We start from the raw sequence: 21,297 nt of genomic DNA on the forward strand, positions 1-21,297 counted from the left end.
GTAATACATATTATATACCTATATAAGTATGATATAGATTTTTTAAGGGTAAAACTCTTGGTGGGAGAATTTGAAGACGACTCATTGTTCGTCGTTTTTAATCTTTTCGGGTCAGGACTTATTTTTTACAACATAAAAGTAAAAGAAAGAACTAAAACGTATAACTTTTCCATTATAATACACAAGTGAAATGACATAGAGGGTTCAAAACAAATTTCAAACGCTTCAAAAATGAAATTTAAAATATTTATAGATTGATATAGGACTCGAAAAATGTTTTACGCATTTAAAACTTAAACTAGAATTATTTTAAAAACATTATTTAATAATTCACTGTAACCGTTTAAAATTAAATTTACAACAGAATATAGAAATAATAGATATTATATTATCTAATATTTTGAACTACTTTAAATCGTTTTTAACTACCTACATTATTTTTCTCCATAAATTTACATTTAAAAATTGTCTTGTATCTAAATTGAAATTTGCAAAAGCCAAACGATAGGAAAAAAGGTAATATTAAAATTTAATCAAAAAATATTTCATTGGAATTGGAACGCTTTAAATGACAGTCACGTATCAATGCATCAGTTGTTTCCATTAAAATAGAAAGAAATATATTAAAGTATATATGAGCTGTTTGTAATCAAAACATACGCTCTCTCCCATACATAAGATTTTATATTTGTTGATATGTTTTTTCTTTATTGTTTTTAAGTCCAATATAAATTTGGTTAAATTGTTTTTTTTATCGTTAAATTTTAAAATTGTTAACACAGTTTACAATAAACAATTTGAAAACTCGTCTACATCGAAAAACTTAACTCTTCCACTTTATGCGTTATTTCTCACTCTTTAAATTATATTCGACTCAAACATCATTTTCTTTTGAACTAACATACCTTATTTTTGAATATCAAAGTAAACAAGTGTTTAAAAACGAAAAAAAATTATAAATTTTTCATTTCTTATACGATATTATAGTTTTACTTATATAATTTCTGTGTCAAAAAGTTAATTAAATACAATATATCTAAATTATAAAAATAACTAATTCACTTAGCAATATGTATTTTATTTTACTATATTGAATTATCAATATTATATCGTATTTAGAATTATAATTTATAAAATACGATAATATGCATTGATTAAAATAAGTAAAAAAACTATTATTTTAAACTTATTTTTTTCTTTTAGAGGCATTTAGAAATTCATATATTTTGTAAAATAAAATTAATCACACAAACTGTAATAGTTATAGAAAATATATTTCTCAAAAGATTATGTTTGTAATATTTGCATGAAAATATGATTTGAGAGAGAAAAAATAAAATACACGAAACTACAGTATATACATCAGAGAATCGCCCCTTTTCTGCGTTCAAACCTGATATTAATTTTGCCTGAAGTATAGAGAATGATAAAGTTGGGAAGAAACTTTACATGAAGTTTATGCTAAGAGCTTCAATATCAGACTAATTCGAAATTACTGTATCACTAAATATTCGTTTCTTAGAACATTCATATATTTTTTAAATAGGAATTTACCTGATATAAACCAAAAATATTATAATTAAACAATTTATTGTTTGATCTTTTTTAATTTGAACTATTTGCAACTACCATATTGTGTGATTAAAAACATATTTTAAATATATGTGTGCCCCAGGTCCCTACACATTCAATATAAATATAAATCATTAGTATACAAACATTTACTTATGATGCAAACATATCAATTTTTTATGTTAAAGTACTGAAAAAAAATATTAAAGATATTAATATGGGATATTCATAAGTTTAGAATTTGGAATTATAATATGGAATTTGATTTATCTTAGTAAGGTTTTTAACTGGAAATACTAGTCCATTATGATTCGATCAGTATTATAGTGGCTCCACATCGATTGTTGATACAAGAATGGCCATCGAATTTAGAATTCCACTGGAGAAAGACATTGTTCTGTATACAACAAATGAGGATTTACTGAACAAAAGGACCATTATCTTAATCCATAACTATTATATAGACTGTGATATGATGATACTGATTATATATAAGAGAAGGGATGGATGATATTGAGGAAACTATACCATGCACCGGAAATGATGGCCAGTCGAATACCGGTATTCTCGCCGGAACCAGGTTTCCGGTCCGGAAGACACCTTTCTTGAATTTGTGGATCATGCCAGAAACCTACACACTTAGTATTTTGACAAAAATCTGGTTCACCACCAAAAATTATGTTTAATTATTTAAATTGTAGCGTTTATAATGTTTACATACTACATATATATTTATTTTTATTTTCGCATGACTCGTGAATGTTAAAAAATTATGATAATAGGAATTATGAAAAATATAATTATAATATTTTTCATTCACTAAAAACTAGAAATTAAATTAAAATAATAAAACAATCAATGATAAACAAATTATTTAAACACTATTTAAATTTTAGTAAAAATTATTAATAAAACTAATTTTTCTTAAACGTTAATTTTTTGTACGTAATAAGCATCAAGTGAACGTTTTTATTGCTTTAATAATTTGGTGATATAATTTCTTTTAATTACTAATATAATCATTGAAACCTTTAAAAACAAATCGTGGCCAACGGGCTAAAGTCGTATACACGTTTACGAATAATTATAAGAAATTATATTACGGTACGAACGGTCGTTTAAAATGCAATTTTACACATGACTACGTAAGCAACATTAAAAAAATTGAATATGGACTCGAACAAAATAATTACTCATTAATGCGTACTGCAGGTAAAAGCCAAATGAAATATCACATTATAACGTAGGTATAACATTACAGATGCGGGAAGAGAAAGAGTGAGAGGAGGAGGGAGAAAATAGGGGTGAAATATAAAGTGAGATATTATATAAATCCTGAATCCACGATTTACGTTCGAATGCACGCGAGCTATATTATTGCAATGACGATCCCCGACGTGAACAGGGATGACGGTTGTCATCGCGGCATCGGAGCGAAAAACTTTGTCGCCTGCGTGTCGGATAAACGCCGCCGTGTGATCGGGACAGGGTTGCGTGTAGGGGTATCGCGTCACTGCAGAGTTTGTGTAGGGAGTAAAAGCAAAGCCGATGACGTAATGTTTACATAATAATTTGTAACGAATTATTCGCTCAGGTAAAACCTTTTCGGTCGTGAGTTATTCTCCTCCGTCGGTGGTCGTTGTCACCTATAGTGTATCGTCGCAGCCAATAGTTGGTACGTAAGACTATAATATTATTGTATATTTATATGTTTACGGATTTTTGAAAAACCTTTTCGAAATGACGTGAAAACGCGTATGAGAGTATATTTTTATATATTTCGTATTTGAGGGTTATTATTATCATTTATTTTTTTTCATATTAAAATAAAAATTAAATGTAATCTGTAATTTACTTTCACCAAACACATCGTCAGTCGTCGTCGTCACACACCACCGGCACAGTACATTACACTAATTATTTCCACCCAGAGCCGCGGCCACCGCTTAAAACAAGGTTTTTGAAATGTCAGCGCTTTAAAAAGGGTAATACTGCGGGTATCCCCCCCCAATCTACCATCGCCACCCAAACCACTGCCCCCCCTCTATAACTATACCTCAACGTTTCTCGCGCCAAATTATCAACAAGAATTCGTTTCTAAATATACACGATATATACATACACAATATTATACAGCTTGCTTTATTGCGCGCTCTATACCTACCTATTGTAAGTGTAAACATTATGTTACGCCTGCAGCTGAGTTGGCGATTTCCGCTGACAGATTGTCATCCGCGGTTCCGTTAAACGTCAACGATAATAAAATAATTAACGGTGCCCCGTTGCGAACCGCCGCCGTCGTAAAACCGAACGACGAAAACCACTCTGCCGCTCCTAAATACAGTGACGGATATACGCAGTGCGTCGAGTGAGCGTGAATGGTGGGGGGCACCGGGGACTTGTGCGTTTTGGCAGTATCAAAACATTATTTTGTTTTATACGCTCTTCGAATCCTGACGAGGAATTAAAGCATTCGTATTGATAATAATATAATAATTTCAAATTTAACGTAGTGACGACAGCATTGTAGTCTGTACTTAAGTAAAAATAATTATTTACATTAATTAAAAATAAAAAACCGATGGCATTCAACATGACGTCCTCTACCGATCAAATTGTATTGCATTGCAAATGTGTTCTCTTTTTTCACGAACAATGAAAACCTTTCATTTTATATGAGTAAGAATTATGAAGTGCAAAAGTATTTTCGAATTGCCAAAAATAAAACATTTAGATAATAGGTATACTAATTAATTAGTCATGAGTTTCGAATACTTAAGTTTATAATTACTAGTTTATCAACTATACCGTATCGTTAACTCAAATACTCGCCAGTATTATAGTCTAGCTGTGTATTATTTTTAACCATTAATCAGCTTACGAACGTCTTTAGTATTTTATAATAGGCCGACTCCTTGTAATATAATCAATCATTTAAATTTAAAACAATGTTATTTTACATGTATTTGATACCTTTTTTATTCTATATACCTTCATTAATCGAAAAGTTTGTATAAGAAGGACTATAGATTAAAAGCGATGTATGTAAAAATAAAACCAATTGATATCGCAATACAATACACTAAAACGGCGATCTAGAACTCGTAATTATAATTTAATAATAATTAGTCTTTTTAACAAATGCAATTCAATTATTTTAGTCTAAGATATTTCGAAAAATAATAACCACTTTTTAAATATAAATAGGCGCCATCCTATAATTAAATACTTAAATTATTTTATCCATATAAACTATATTAAAGAGAATAATATATTGATAAATAAGGATCTTAATGTTCACCTCATACTTGCTCTATTAATAAGTCGATTCTTAAGATTTGAACGACTTATCTAAAATTTTTTTAGTATTTCAATATCCATGATTGTCATTTTTTTTCTTTTTGCTATAGTAGTAATTTTAAAACACTAAATAATAAAACTTTTTACACAGTTAATATTTAATTTATCGAGAGCTGATAAAAATAGTGCGGTTTATATAACTGCGCGGTACACCGAAAATATTATGACACGCATCGAAGAATGTAATCAAAATAATTTAAAATATCTCCTACCACTTATATAAAATTAATTAAGTTTAGTGATTGCGACAGCCTAGTGATAATATACGTGCACTTGTATTTATGTGTATTCAATAATGCATATGGCTAATTAAAAAGGGATTTTCGAGAAGTTTATTACGAAAGTTGCAGAATATACACGCGAGTGTGATGCGGTTGACGTGAAAACTTCGAAATAATCAGAACTCGGCGCACATATATTATAATATTATACACTCTATATTCGTAATGCAATTTTAATAAACTTTATCCGCAAAGTTTTGTTTCAACACGAAGCATGAGCTTCCTAGATTTCGATGAAGCTTATACGCGCGAACGCAATGGCGGAGGCGAACGCGTGTTATAGTAATATATAGTGTCTGTCCGGCCAAACAAACATTATATTATTATTATTATTATTATTATTATTATTATACAGCGTACAGGCGCCACAAAAACTGCCTGCTAGGGGGGTCACATGACTTTCAAAGAAGAAAATAATGGGATGCAACGATGGGCGCCCGCCGTGTAGGTAAAGAGGTTTCAAGATGGCCATTAACTACTGCGTTTTTTTTTTGTCATCATAAACCACGGCACGAAGTGATTCTGAGGAAGCCAGAGGAATTTTTTTTTTTTTAATGCCACTCGACTCGTCGAGGTTGAAGTGTTCTTTACGAGACGTTCTCTCTAAACTACCCACAATAAACGTATATGTGGTACCAGTCGAAACGCAGTTAGCTGACCATCAAATAAACTACACCGATATAAATGATCGATACGTCTAGAACACGCATGTAAATGGTAGAAAAATATATTACTTATTTATGATTATTAATTTAACGGGCTAGACTCTATTTTCAAATATATCTATACAAATTATGATTGCAGGTTTAATTAAACCAGCAAACCACAGCATGTTTATAATAATGTATGGTTGAAATAATACTGGAAAACATGTTATAAAATATAAAATATAAGTTGACTTCACAGTATTAAAATAATAATAAACTAAAAACAACAATTTAAATTTAAAATTTAAATCCACATTGGCGTTTGAAACCAACCGTCTTAATGGTTCATTTACTAAACAGTTAGTGGTGACATGTGGAATGTAGAAATATTGATAAACATAATATGTATTAATAAACTTAACTAGTAATGAATTTGTGTTAGTCTGAAAAAGAACATATTCTTCTCATCAAATGAAAATTTTAAAATTAAACATTTATTTTACCAGAAGTGTGATATAACTATATATTGAAATTCAAGCATGTTATTTAATTTAATAATATTATTGATGACGAGTACATTTTAAAGGTCGACATTTTGAGAATTGCTGTCAGTAAACGTCAAAACTGCCAATCATGCATTCAATAAATAACAAAATATGTAAATAATGTGTAAATTAATTTAATACAGTCCATCGAATAAAAATGCACACAAACCAATATGAATAAAAAAAATAAAAATTAATTTATCCTTAAATTATTATATTTACTTTGAATTTGTAACGCATAGTCATCACTTATCAAATACAAGCTACAAACCTATAAAATAGTATGTGGTGCGTGAGGATACCTAGGGATGCATGTAAAATCAGTAAATATTTTCGTCAAACATGAAGTTTCAAACTAGAAAATAAAATGATATAATTTTATTATTATTTGTGGACAAATTATCATCCACTATTTTAGAGGCAATCAATTTTATATTTACAGTGCATCTTAAAACTTAAGAAGATGAAACAAATAAGATTAATTTTATTAATAGTTTGAACAACATAATTATATTTAATAAATTCAGAGGATATTTTAAAAATATATTTTTTTAACTTTACCAAGTTTTTAACTACAAAGTTGCTATTATATTCAATAAATAAAAATTAGTAAAAAGTCATCACATCTTTATTTTAATCCTAAATAGATATAAATTTAATACATCTTTTCTATTCATTTTTAATATATATTTTTACAAGCAGAGCCCTTTTTTACTTAGATATAATATACAGTTTATAATTACAATAGTACAAATGTACAATAAATGTGTATAATAAATGTATTTATTATTTTTAACAGTTTCTATGTGAAAATTAAGTTTAAATTTTAAAATTTAAATATTTAAATATTTTAACTTAACCTAACCTTTTATGTATTCAAATTAAACTATAAGTATAATAGTAAAATGCTTATAATCAAATTTATAAAATTACAAAGTTTATTAAAAATGTTATGAATGATATTATGGTTAATAATGCACCGTTAAAAGTTGTATAATTTATGTATTTTTATCTATAATGTAAATCTACCCTAACCAAATTCGAATTTCTAATAAAACTTTAACCTATGTTACTTCATATGTTTTTTTTTTTGTTAGCCCCAAGAGATAATAGTCCCAATTCCAAAGATATTATACATGATATCAGCGGGTTAAATATAACAACAACTTTTTAGCCTTTAAACTCTTTTAAACAGATTATTAATGTGAAACATTTAATAACACAAAATGTGTGGTAATTAAAGCAGATTATTCTCAAAACTATACGTCATATAAATTGAAATTAAAAAATAAAAGTTATTCATCGGTGTACGCATCATTTTAATAATTACCTTATATTTACTTAATGTAATATGAAATGTCTTTAAAACCATTACAATGTAAAATACGAAATTAATTATTTAGTGTTTGAAATATTATCGTCCGACAATGTATGTAGTTTTTGTACCTCATACGAAAACATCATAATACTTAATATAAGATCTAGTTGGTTTCGTAATAATATTAGTTTACTTTTCAGGTTTGTACATAATTTTGTCGTCATTTCCTAAACTAAGTTGAGATAATCCTTTAGATGAACTCCCTTAATTATATTTGTATTTCGTTTGAAACTATTCATTGGTATCAGTATAAAAAGTTAAAGATAGAACGAGCAAAAGAAAAAAAATTAAAACAAACGAAATGAGTACCATATTATAAAATACAATTTGGCATTTAAAACTTTAATAAATTGAAAACCATTCATGTTTATACATATATAAATTATATCATTGAACAACACAAAGACTTTTTTGTATATTATAAATCATGAAACTATTTTGAGCACTTAAATACAAAGTTTACTTTGTTGTTTATTTATACGTGTGGTAAATTATGAATGTCGCATACAGTGTATGCTTACCTTGACGGGTGGCCTATTCAGCATTTGACATAACAAAAAAGGCTGTGCTAATCGAATCGTTCCCCTAAAAGTGACTAACGTTAAAAAGGGTATAATAAATACTGGACCTTATATATGCCCAATTCTGAAAATCAATCAAATGCACTCAGAGGGTAAGGCTGTACAATTTATCTTTCATCTTGTACGATATAAAAAAATCACAACTTTTAACATGTCTTAGGTTAAATTTAACAAAATATTTCTAACGCTATTGACTATAGTAATAACTGGAATATAGACCAATGTATTTATAAAATGTATAAAAAAATATTAATTTACAGAAATACTAAAAAATTATTAATTATCCATTAATAATTGTTTATTTATAAAAAAAAATAAACTATACACTTTTAGTTGTGTTATTTATTAATTTTAATTTATTTACGTCAATCAAATATTAATTTACTCTATAAATAGTTTTTAAAGTTTAATACCATAAAAGAAGTTTCAAAATCCTTAAATACACCTGGGACGTTCTCCATTCAAATACTTTAAAAGGAATCACTAAATCTTTTGAAACTTTATCAAAAATTCTTGTTTATATTATCGGAATTCTTCCGTTAATCGGTTGAATATTTTTAAATGTATGAACGAATTACTAATAGTTAACTTATTATAAAATGGTATTAATATGTGCAAGGGACCTAGAAATATTTTCAACAAATAAATAAATTGTTTATCTAGTAGACTTCACTTTTTATTGAAAACAGTACGTAACCTAAGAAATTTGATACAAAAATATATCGACTTCGTGATAATACTACTGTTAAGTATATGGATGATTTATTTGCGTTGATTAAATGTCCGAAAAAAATTTAATTTTCGACTATTTAGTGATAGAGGGTGGCTATGAAAGCGATTTCAAGGTATCGCCTAGCCTTGACGTGCAAGCATAAGCAATTTGATTGCCGTTAATTTTGAGCATTAGGGGTTCTCGAAGACTGCAGCCATTTCATTTATGTTCATGTTTTCAGGAGCTTGTTTTTCTACGGTCCGTAAAAATAAAAAAAAACAACTGGGGTGATAATCTTCACTAAATCGCATTGCACAAAGAAAAAAAAAACTGTTATTTTTCTCTACAATATACGCAATGGAGTTGTATAAAAACCAAATCCAGTTTTTCGTACACATTGGACTTTCATTTTCTACCCCCTAACAATCCATCCCTTCGTTATCATCCTCAGCAGCTTTGTTTTTCATTACGGACCAGCCGACCGACTTTAAGCGGATTTATTACCCGAAGCCAAAAATGGTGAGACACTGTTAGAAGGGGAAGAGAAGGGGGAAAAAAGGAAACGAGAAGTTTCGGATATCCGACTACGAGCACCCGTAATCTTATTAGCAGCTATATTTCGTAATCCAAAGAGAAAGAAACGACTATATGTATATAATATATATATATATATGTATTATATGAATCGTTTACTCATACAATATAAACAAGAAAAGTTAATCATTCTAAAACGATCATTGATAATCTTCAATTTTAATTTGCCGTAACGGTTTTAAATAATAACTTTACCGTAATAATTGTGTATAAAACAACATACGTATGTGTATTATATATATTATCTTAAAATAAAATAAGACACATACATAATAGCATTGTTCATTCATGATTACAATATGGTTAAGTGATTCATTTTTGACATTGAAAACACTATTTTAATTTTATTTATTAATGAAATATTCACAATTATAAAAAGTTCAATAAGCAAATATATAGTACTAGTTATACTACATTTTACATATTTACTATACAAGTATATTATATTTAAATGCTTAGTAAAATATAAGCTACCCATTACAAATAACCTTGCTTAGATTAAAAATGGAACTACACAAAACTCAAAAAACATGAATAAAATAAACTTGACTGTATTTACTGTGTATGCATATTAGTATTGTACATGTTATAATTATAACTTAGACATTTCATTGTGTTATTATCTGTTATGTAGTGTTCAATAATATAGAATTATCAATTTCATAAATCATCATAGCTACAAAGCTAACACTTATATAGCACAATTGAATACTTAAAAAAAGGTTGAATGCTAAAACTACCAATAATATTTAGATAAAAATAATAATACGCAGTGTAGGATTATTTAATTTACAATAATATTGTACAATAATTCAAATAAAATACAAACAATTATGTAAACGTATGATAAAAATGGAAACAAACAATAAAGATTTTCTGGGCACGTCATTTTCAGAGCGAATAACAATTGTATATTCATTGAAAAAGAATCCATCGAACAAGACTAGTACAGGTGTGTAAGAAATAATTTTCGAGAAAAATGATTGAAAAAGGAGTTATTCTTTTCAGTCGTAAATTACATAGACTATTGAAAAAACGCACATTACGGAAATGTCAATTTTATTTATTTGAACAGAGAACAGTACGTGAAATTTAAAAAAAAAACAATACTAATGAGTCATAAATATAACAATAAGTTTTTGAATTGTGCTGTTATTTAAATTAAAACAATTGATTAATATTATCTTTAAAATATTTTTTTTACCCGTAGATTGTTTGTCACGAAAATAAACGATTCAATATTTGTTTTATTCATTTTAAAATTGGAGGTTTTCTTTTATTAGAGAAAATAACCGCTAACTGATATTATTCTAAATGTTAATAACAAAAACTTACTGAATGAATCTTATGGACCGAATTAGGCTTTTGACTTAGTATGAAAGCAGTTAAAAGTTTTCAAACCAGCAGCTGTATACGGCTCGACTTTGCGATATTTCTCAAATACAATGGTTTTCGAAAGGATAGGTAATAATAAAGCAGCAGTTTAATTTTAAAAACTTTCTTTTTGTTCGAACCTATTTTTATTCAGTCTTATACAAGAAGTTTTCGGAAAGAATTTGCGCAACCAAATTACTTACTATAAAACCTGTACTCAATAACTGTATTGTATATATGACAAATAACAAGTATACATAGGAAATAAAAATTGAATATGACATACCTTGCATTTTGTGGTCCCACTGATTTGACTTCATATGAAGAGCTAGCTGTTATCCTGTGATCAGGAATTTTGCTGAACTCCATACCGAGCTGTGAACGACATTCTTCTAAATAACAATAATAAAACATTAATAAATTATATCTATAAAAAAAAAAAAAAACGTTTTTTACTTTTTTTGTACGTTAGACTCAAACGCATATTTCATCAATATTAATAATTGTCTCATCAAACTTGCTAACGGTGTTCAATTTTATATTTAATGAAATCAGATATTGGTTTTATGCATTTAGTTAACTACATAAAATATTGGTTATAATTTATATTTAGAATTCTTATAATTATTATATGTTATAATGTTATATACGTAGTAGATGATGTTTTTATTTTTATAATATGTTTAGAGGAAATCGCTTTTGAATTACAAATAAATACATTATATACGTATACATAAATAGGAAATTCAAAAAGAAAAAAACATATAATTCTCAAGTTCATTTTAAAATGGTTAAAGAAGTTAAGGTATTTTTGGAGACATGTTTAAAATAATATTTTTGGACACAAAGCTCAGAAACTTTTTATATATGAATACTATTACCACTTCAAAAGAATTGAAAATAGTTTTTTCGTTTCCATTTCTTTATGTGACTACATACATGTGAGTTTTTTTGTAGCTCTACGATTAAATTAAAGGCCCTAATATTTAAAATTATAAGCTGTAAAATGTGTTTATAAAATAGTATGTTTATTTTTAGTCATTGTATGAGCAGTTAAAAATAAACGATTATTTTTACTTATAAGAAGTATAGAACATAATACATAACATTATAATAAACATTTTTGAAATATGAAATTTTATTTAAACTTAGTATGAGAGATTGAATTGACATTAATAATTTAGAATATATTTATAAAAAAAAAACAATTTTAAAATGTGAACGATATAATCAGTGTCAAGGATTATAAAAGACATGTTTACCATTATTTTTATTTTTTTTTTTTGATTTATCGTTAAAAACATGGCAGTATGTGACTTTTGAGACGTATGTAATTCTTCCCTCGGGTAACACATATACATACAAATAATGTTAGGCAAACCTCGCGTGTATTTCAACTCGGTCCCTTCAAGTCCAATTTCTGGGAAACGTTTTGAAAAGAACCATTAAGACCGTTGACCTTTTAATCGTACCCTTTGAAACAAAAAGCTATTCCAAAACGTCGGTAGGGACAAACAAAAGTGTGGAGGGGGTCTTATCTTGCTGAACAGTCACACGTAAATGCAGAAAACTTTCCATAGGAACAAACACTGATAGTACCGATTTTAACGGTTCTACATACGCCACCGGTGAACTTAATATTCACCCAACGGCGGAATAATGTAATGCTGTGCCACCCCTCGGATGAATATTTCCACGTTGTGTATATTGATATGATTTCAAAGTTATGGGGAAAAAAACATCGGCCAAAAAGACGATGGATTTGTATTCACCGAACGTTTCCTCCTACACTTCCAACCTAACCGACTCTATTTCAACTATTTTTTTTCGGTCACTTTTCTCGCACTACAACCGGGCTGCGGTTAGTTAGGCGATTATAACCGGATGTGCCAAAATGGTGAAAACCACGCTGCGGAATTTCATCGCACTTCATGCGTGTTTGGAGTTCAAAAGGATACATAATTTAAATTTATTTTATTTTTCATTTGTTTTGGAAATCTACGGAGAAAAATTGAGTTACGACAACTATACAAATTCTTTGAACAACCTTATTGCACTGATACAGTTTCAAAACATAAAAATAAAAATGCAATTTATTAACTAAACAAAATAAATATATTTGCATTTTACGTTTGAAAAAGTATTTCAAATAAAGTTCTTCTATACTTAAATTACTGTAAAATTGTATTAAACGATATTCGAAAATCTAACATGTGAAACTTTTTTAAGTACAAAATATTATTAATACCGTAAACATAATCAATAGTAAGTTTATAATAATATGTTAAATAAAGTACTAATACATACATTGTAAATATATTTAGTTATATTTATTTAAACAAAATTTTGGTGGAAAATAAAGTTAAATTACCATAACTGGAAATACGTATAAAACAAAATTGTGCTTTTTTTTTAACAAACCTATATTATTTATTTAACTCGATAATTTCTATTAATGTATAAATTCCTAATCGAATACATCACACTATATATACATACATTAAATGATTAATCTTTATAAAACACATTACAAATACTTCAACGTAAAAAGCAAGTGTATTAATTATTTGATTAAAAAGTAAATGGCATTTGACCTTTATTGAATAACCTGAATTCTCGGTAACAACGTAAAATATATTTTAAATTTACCTATAAATCCATAACGAAAACTAGAGATATGAGTAACAATTTAGTGGAAGGAAAATGAATATTTCGTATTTTTCAAAAATTGATATTAGAATCAACGAAACGAACAGCCATCTTACACTTAATTAATATATTTTATTAATATGACGTAAGTTATTCATCAAAAGAAGTGACAAGAGAGTATAACACTTAGTCATTTCTCTGGAGCATCAGCTGTTATAAAGAGAACACACCACGAAATGTCATTTTCGTGAAGATTCCAGTGGATATATTTGATATATTTTGAATACTCAAAATGATACACGGGTTAATTATTATACGCGTATTAAGGCACGTCAAAAATTTTGTCGGATTATACGCATAAGTAGATATAATTATATAAGATGAAATATGATAAGTCGAATATCAATATTTTTCACTTATAGAAATTAATATTGTTATAATGAGTTTTTACCAGCAAAAATATATTTTGACTTTAAATAAAAATGATCTAACACAATTAAAAAGTTGATGGCATACCTACATGTTGATGCACATATCTGATACAGTGATACACGAATAAAAACAAATATCAATTTAATATACATCACACATGTAGAATAACCTATTACTTACATTATAACCTATACCAAAGCATATATTCTAAATCATTAAATATAATTAAATAATATCAGTGAATTTTCCATCTTTCTGACAATTACAAAATATTTCTGAATAAACTGCAAATGATAGTCCTTTGATTATATCTCAAGTTCCAGAATACGTGTAGGTTTAATTTTAACTTACAATTTATACAGAGCGATTTGGCTGTTGCTAAATAGGCTGCTAAGCAAACTTCAACAGCTCCCCGCCGGGCCCAGAGGTACGGTCAATTTACAAATTATGAGAAGGAACTTACAATTACTTACAATTAAAGGACTATAACTTACAATTAACTAGCATAACTTAGTATAGGTAATTTAACAAGATTTTCCTACAACAGGAGCTAACTATTCGCGTACACGTAATCGAATAAAATCATTTTTGACAAAAGGCTACATATTTAATGTACGACCGAAGCGTTCAAACGACACGTATATATAACGAAGGTACTTTTACGATACGCCATTAGCGAAAACATCTACTTTAGATTCTATGACGATGCGGTGCATAAATTATTAACTCTTGCTATTGCAGTAAATAAATTATTATCCGAGGCGAGGAGTGGTTAAAATTAATTTAATTTCATTCGACTAGACAAATAGACGTAGCTCGCGCACACACGCCTATATACAGAGCGCAGTGGTTTAGTGGCGTATCCCTTTTTGTGCGTTAACCCAATTTTCGAAATCAAGTAACTCCGCGATGGTACTTATACCTACATACGACTCGCCTGTGCATTTGCGTTTTCGGTACACAGCGCCGGTCCCCGGGAGCGCCAAACGCGTAACTTGTTTCGCAAACACTCGTATCAACACGTATTATCTATCTCTCTCTCTATATATAAATATATATGTATATATATGTATGCGTAGCCGGGGCATCATCCCGAGCGCGCTTATTACAGAGTAGTGTTACGAGTGAGTTTATTCAATAGACATAGACCAAAATGCGGTAGTCCCGCCGGGTCACGTGGAAGTTTTACACGCGTGCACGGGACAAAGCACAAGAGAATAAAATTCGAGAATTCAAAATCCGGTAGATGCGTTGCGTGGCGAATTCGACGGGCAAATTTTAATGAATATGTATGAGCGGGCTGACCGCGTCGCGATGTTCCCCCGAGAGACTTGTGTGTATATATAAGGAAGTGTAACGTAAGCCCCGTAGTCGTATAAAAACTTTACACAATCAACAAAAGTAATCTCGACCTCCGGCCAACAACATACAATATACAATATTGGTTGAAATCGGTGGGGTTAAGGGTTTAACCCCGCAAATGTCTTCCGTGCATCCCTTAGAAATAATTTTAATATTTTCCTCTCAGACTACCTACAGTACGTATATATAGTTTATAGGAAAAGTACTCGAAATATTGTCACAGTAAAAGTAGTATTAATATTTTGACTGGATGAAAAAAATTCTCATTTCTTATTAACTGCGAATATGAACCGCACTATTTCGTTTTAAAAATAAACTATACATAAACAAAACTTAGAAAATAGCTTTTGAACTTCCTATGCAGCACCATTACAATATGCAGACATTTGGAATAAATTATACCAATTAAAGAACAATTTTCACATTATATTCTTCCGTATTTTTTTTTACTTGACGTATATAAATATTTCAAAATCTTTCATACTATTTTAAATTTGTAACTAGTTTTTAGCCGTGAAAATAAGGTCAAAAAAATTGACTATTGACATAAGTATCTATCTGCGAAATCGCTGAATAACATAATTACCTAATATTAATAATTTGAAAAAATGGTCTATATAATTTAATAAAAAAACATTTATAACATGAACAACTACTAAAAATAAATATAGGTAGTAAGTACCTTTAATAGTTTTAAATATTTTTGAAAATACTTAATTAATATAATATTTTATAAATTATCAATTAGAATTATTTCGGATACTATAAGTATACAAAAATTTTATTTTTCAAAAAGATAATAGGTCTCACTGAACAAGTTCGTGAAGAAGCCCATAATTTCACATTACAAAATATAAATTTAATAAATATATAGTATAATTAATAAAATGACAACTATATAGGTACTTATATATATATATTTTTTTTTTTTTTTTGTAAAAACTTAATATTAATAAAATTAAATACCTAATTATTATTATTCATATTTAAAATAACATTATTCATAAAACCATGCAGTAAAATAATATAAATATTAATATAATTACTAAAATAATTTTTTATTATAGTAATTTAGTAATAATGCTGTAAACTTTTTATATAACTATGATCCAGATTTCCCTAGGTACATGTTTATTTTTCATAAATACTGATCTTTACCAATAATTCATCATAACAATAATCATTGTATGGTGACAACTACTAACATCGATGACAAACGCTTGACAAATTGTACGTTTGGGACTATTGAGTTGTTGTTAATAATATATTTGATATTTGCATAGTTTAAGTACGCAACAGGCGATTATAAAATAATTAATAATAAGCAATTTAAAATACGAAATCGATAATACGTATTTATTATTCATTATATTCTACTATACACATACGACTAATGCCTAATGTTAAAAGTTTTTGATTGTATTGAACTAATTTTCATTAACTATTATCGTTTAAATACTTTATTTTTATTTACGCTGTTGAATATTAACATTTGGTAAAATACTATTTCAGTGCATATTTATTTTTTCGGAAACCGAAAGATTTTGTATTAATTTATAATAGCATATAAAATATAATTTATTATTTTTCGTGTAGAAAGCACAACGAATACATTTTCTACATTATTAAGTACTGTTAAATAATATACTATGAACTTGATCGGTCCTGAATCATATTTAATATTTTGTATACTTTATAAACCACCTTTATCAGTCAAAAAGTTTTAAAATGCAGTAAGTTACACTAACATGACTGAGTGATGTAAAATCTGTTTCAATACGTAATTTTCACATGCACGCGTGACACGTGTATGAAAAAGTATTATGTGTAACGGAAAATTAATTAAATTAACACTATATAGGGAAGCACTGATTACAGGGTAAAAATGTAATCAGTGAATATATAGTGAATAAAAATCAAAGAGAAGTATTTCTCTCATTTAGTGCAAAAAATCGTTTTGTCAATACTAACCAAAGAAAAAAAAAGTTCGTTGCTAATAAATTGCAATTAGTATAATCGATAGAGGCCCTAATGATATTATATGTTTAGTTAACTTTTTATTTAAAACAGTGAACCTCAACTTTAGTTAAATATCTAATTGGTATAAAACTACACTGCGTAATTAAATTAAATTTCATTATATTTTTTGTTGTACCACAATTATAATCATACAAATTAATTATATGTTTTAGGAGCCGATCGTAATTTTACCCACTTAAAATTCGACTTAATTTAAATTTTTAATATCATTTTGAGGTAACGTCAAGTTAAGCAAACTGACATATATTTTAATTAAAATCAAATTAAATAAAAACATCGTAAATTGTACTAAGTGAAAAAATTGACATCATTTTTAAAAATATTTATTAATAATATGGTATAATAAAAAATTAAATATTCACGTGATTTTATTAAAATAAATATAAACTAATCAGACTAATATTTTAAAATTAATGTATCTACGATTTGATATTTTTAAAAATGATTAAACTTTTTTTAAGCATGAAAACGTATTAATACTATAAGTAACGATTAAATACGAACAATGACAAACGGAAGGGAAAAAAATAATAATTTCGAAATACGGTAGTACCTTAACATTTAATTTATTTCATTTTTGATGTGATGTTGTTTTGTGTGTTTATATTTTGCGTAGCTCCCGTACTTTTGTAAACAGTGTTCTGTTCTGCTGTTGGGTTTCTCCTTGGAATAACTATTGTTGTTTGAAAGTGCTTTCGGGCCCAGAAGGGCAACAGAAATTAATTTATACCCGCGGGTGGGCTGTACCAACCATCGCAGCCGACGCAGCAACAGCGATGGCAGTATATATAATATGGTGTATAGGTGCAGGGTTTTTCGTGGTTGAATTTTCAATTTTTCCGCTCCACACGACCCCTTTGTGCCGCCACAGGCGCGTGTTGGCTTTCGATATTTTTTAATACCCTATTAAACTTCGGTACGGTTACACGAGCAAAACAATATTTGCTTAATATATTGCCTCAGAGGTCGTTACACGTTTAATAAGATCCAGAAGCTCGAAACGGTGAAGAGGCCTGTTTGACAGAAACCTTTTCTATAAATCAAATTTAACTGAGTCGGTACCTCGCGACTTTAAGCCTGTTACGTTCCACGATAATTTGCACGCGCGCACACGGCGGCTGACATTCCAGGGGACGAAGAATAATATTATACGGCTCGTCGAGCAGAATAATGACGTATACGACATTTATAATACAGTAAATATACCATACGTGTGCGTACACAATAATAATAGTAATAATAATAGTAATATCTTCAGGTAATTGAGTTAATAATAATGAGAATTTTGAAACGTTCGAGAAGACACGCGTAGTCTACAGACATATTATGGATTTCGGTAGGCAATTCGAATGCTGTATCAAACAGCATGAATATCAAATTCATTATTATAATATTATAACTCGATCCTACAAATAAACAAAATTTCATATGAACGTATATAATTCCGGTTATGTGTGGTGGTGGTGGTATTTGTTTTTACCCATCTCGCTGAGCAAAGTCATAGCAATAATGATAACTGAATAAATACCAGGATTTTCAGCGTTACGTGCTCAATCACCGGCGTGTTGTATAACAAGAGCACTCGGGTAGAGCGAAAAAAACATATAATTACCACGCACCCCCTGGTCACAAAATTCATTTTCACGAAGCTCAAAAGGTCGTTAATAATAATGAATATATATATATATATATATATATACACGTCATTATAAATATATCTCTTTGTCTAAATATATATACATTTTTCCCTTAAGGATAGAGGACACCTTTTGATGTAAAGTTCATGTTTATTATGGTCCCCATACTCGGATAACAAGAGCCTATTTAAATTGCGGGAAACATATCCGTAGTTGCCGGCAGCTAACAGACCTCTAATACAAAAGGCTAAAATTTCATAACATCACACAGTACAATGGAGATTAATAATATTAACATTTTGATGAAACGGCGTATTATATCAACGTGTGGCCCTCAGTGATGTGCAGGTAATCGAAACAATAACGCGACATGGACGGGCATGAGCGCGATACCATCGAGTTCAAATGCAAAAACAAGTCTGACTTCAAAGCCGATCTAATATTTTATCAACACAACAACGGCAGCAGCGGCGGCGGTTACGTCGAAAACGACACGACAGCAATGATGATAATGTCGAAACGTCAATGACGGTCGTACGCGACATGAATCGTATCGTTGTCCGTCGATGTACATTATTATACCATTAATATTTATTATATTTTAATGTCTATATTTATTATTTTCTATAGAATACACACAGTATATAGAACGTATAATATTATAAACACGTGATTCCGGGAATTTCGGTGATCGCGACCGATGCTCCAAGCGTTACGGATCGTTCACCGTTTTTTTATCACGCGTGAGCGCGACGGAAGTGTGGCGGTTATGGCGTCAAGATTTATGTCCTCGCCAAATCCCCCGGAGCATCCGGTTAGTGCATTTATTCGCTAGTTGTCACGAGAACGCCAAGTACAGTGTACATTTTTCTTCCACGTACGCATATATACGTATATATATATACCTAGTACCTACATGCAACCATTATTTTTCACGTCTTCCGCGGGTGGTTAGAGCACCCACACTATATAGGTACACCTATGCGAGAAGATATTCCGGATCGATTGACACAGCGTGACTGTCGTTATTGTACCCGCAGGCCGATTACGCGACGGCTACCGCTGAAGATGTAGATTAATATTTTATATTTTAATTGACTGATTGACGACGCATACCGTATACGTATATACATGAATTTCATGGTGGGGAAAAAATTATGCTTTTCGACAGTGACGACTTGGTGATGGTGTAGTAGTGATGACGGTGATGGCGGTAGGAATAGAAGAGGGAAGTACACGGATAAACTGTCACCACGACGGTATAATTATCGACGTTAATTAAAGCGAAACTTTTCACTGTAACGCGAGAAGAGCAGCAGACCTTTAATTAAAGCACTACGAAGACAGACCGCGTAGGGAAGTTTGTAATCGATAGGCAGGGGACAGAAGAATGAAAACCCGGCACGGGATCCTAGGTCTGATCTAAATTACTTTTTCAGATACAACGAGGGGGAAAAAAAAGTTCACGATCGGTCTACCGGGAATTACTTCAAAGTAAATACCGAAGAAATGTTGATGAATCCAATATTTATACGAGTATTCGAATTGCAAAAATAAGTTTTTTAATTCTTAATGTTTTAATTAAAAACAAAAATAATTTTTGTTCATCTTCCGCAAAATATTTATATTATGCCATTTTAATGAGTTAACTAAAAATATTGTAATTTTACCGAAAAAAAAAAACGAAAATACGACAAATAGTCAAAGTGTGTATTTTCATTGTACATTTATATTCTTATAGGTATATTATACATAGTATATAACTAATTGATTTAATAAACCACTGTTATTTAGTAATAAATTATTAGTTATATAATAGTTTAATCACCGACCCATCAAGAGTCACTATAAGTCATGTATATATATACAATTAAATTCGAAAACTAAAAAGTACAATTATTTAAAAAATATAAATTACAACATATACGTACAATTTATATTTATAGTAGATTATAAAAATTATTTCAAGTGTACCTCTCACTGCCAACAATTCGATTATTTAAACACAATTTTAGTATGCTAAATGCATATTTTGGTCAGTAGAATATATTATACGTTGTCAGAATACAAAACATTTTGTTTTTTAAATATTTTCTTCCTACAACGTTTAAAAAATATTACGGTAAACGTTTT

General features: G+C 28.9%; 1 protein-coding gene across 2 annotated transcripts in view; it reads right to left on the reverse strand.

The window, feature by feature from the left end:
* The window catches only part of LOC113547789 (discoidin domain-containing receptor 2-like), a 211,092-nt gene that overhangs the window by 85,499 nt on the left and 104,296 nt on the right, over nucleotides 1-21,297 (reverse strand). For both annotated transcript variants that reach the window (XM_026948289.1, XM_026948288.1), the window contains one exon: nucleotides 11,331-11,436. In XM_026948289.1, coding sequence (XP_026804090.1) covers nucleotides 11,331-11,436 — 106 coding nt within the window. The remainder of the gene's footprint in view (nucleotides 1-11,330; nucleotides 11,437-21,297) is intronic.

This window comes from Rhopalosiphum maidis, chromosome 1 (assembly GCF_003676215.2).
Source record: "Rhopalosiphum maidis isolate BTI-1 chromosome 1, ASM367621v3, whole genome shotgun sequence".
Lineage (NCBI taxonomy): Eukaryota > Metazoa > Arthropoda > Insecta > Hemiptera > Aphididae > Rhopalosiphum > Rhopalosiphum maidis.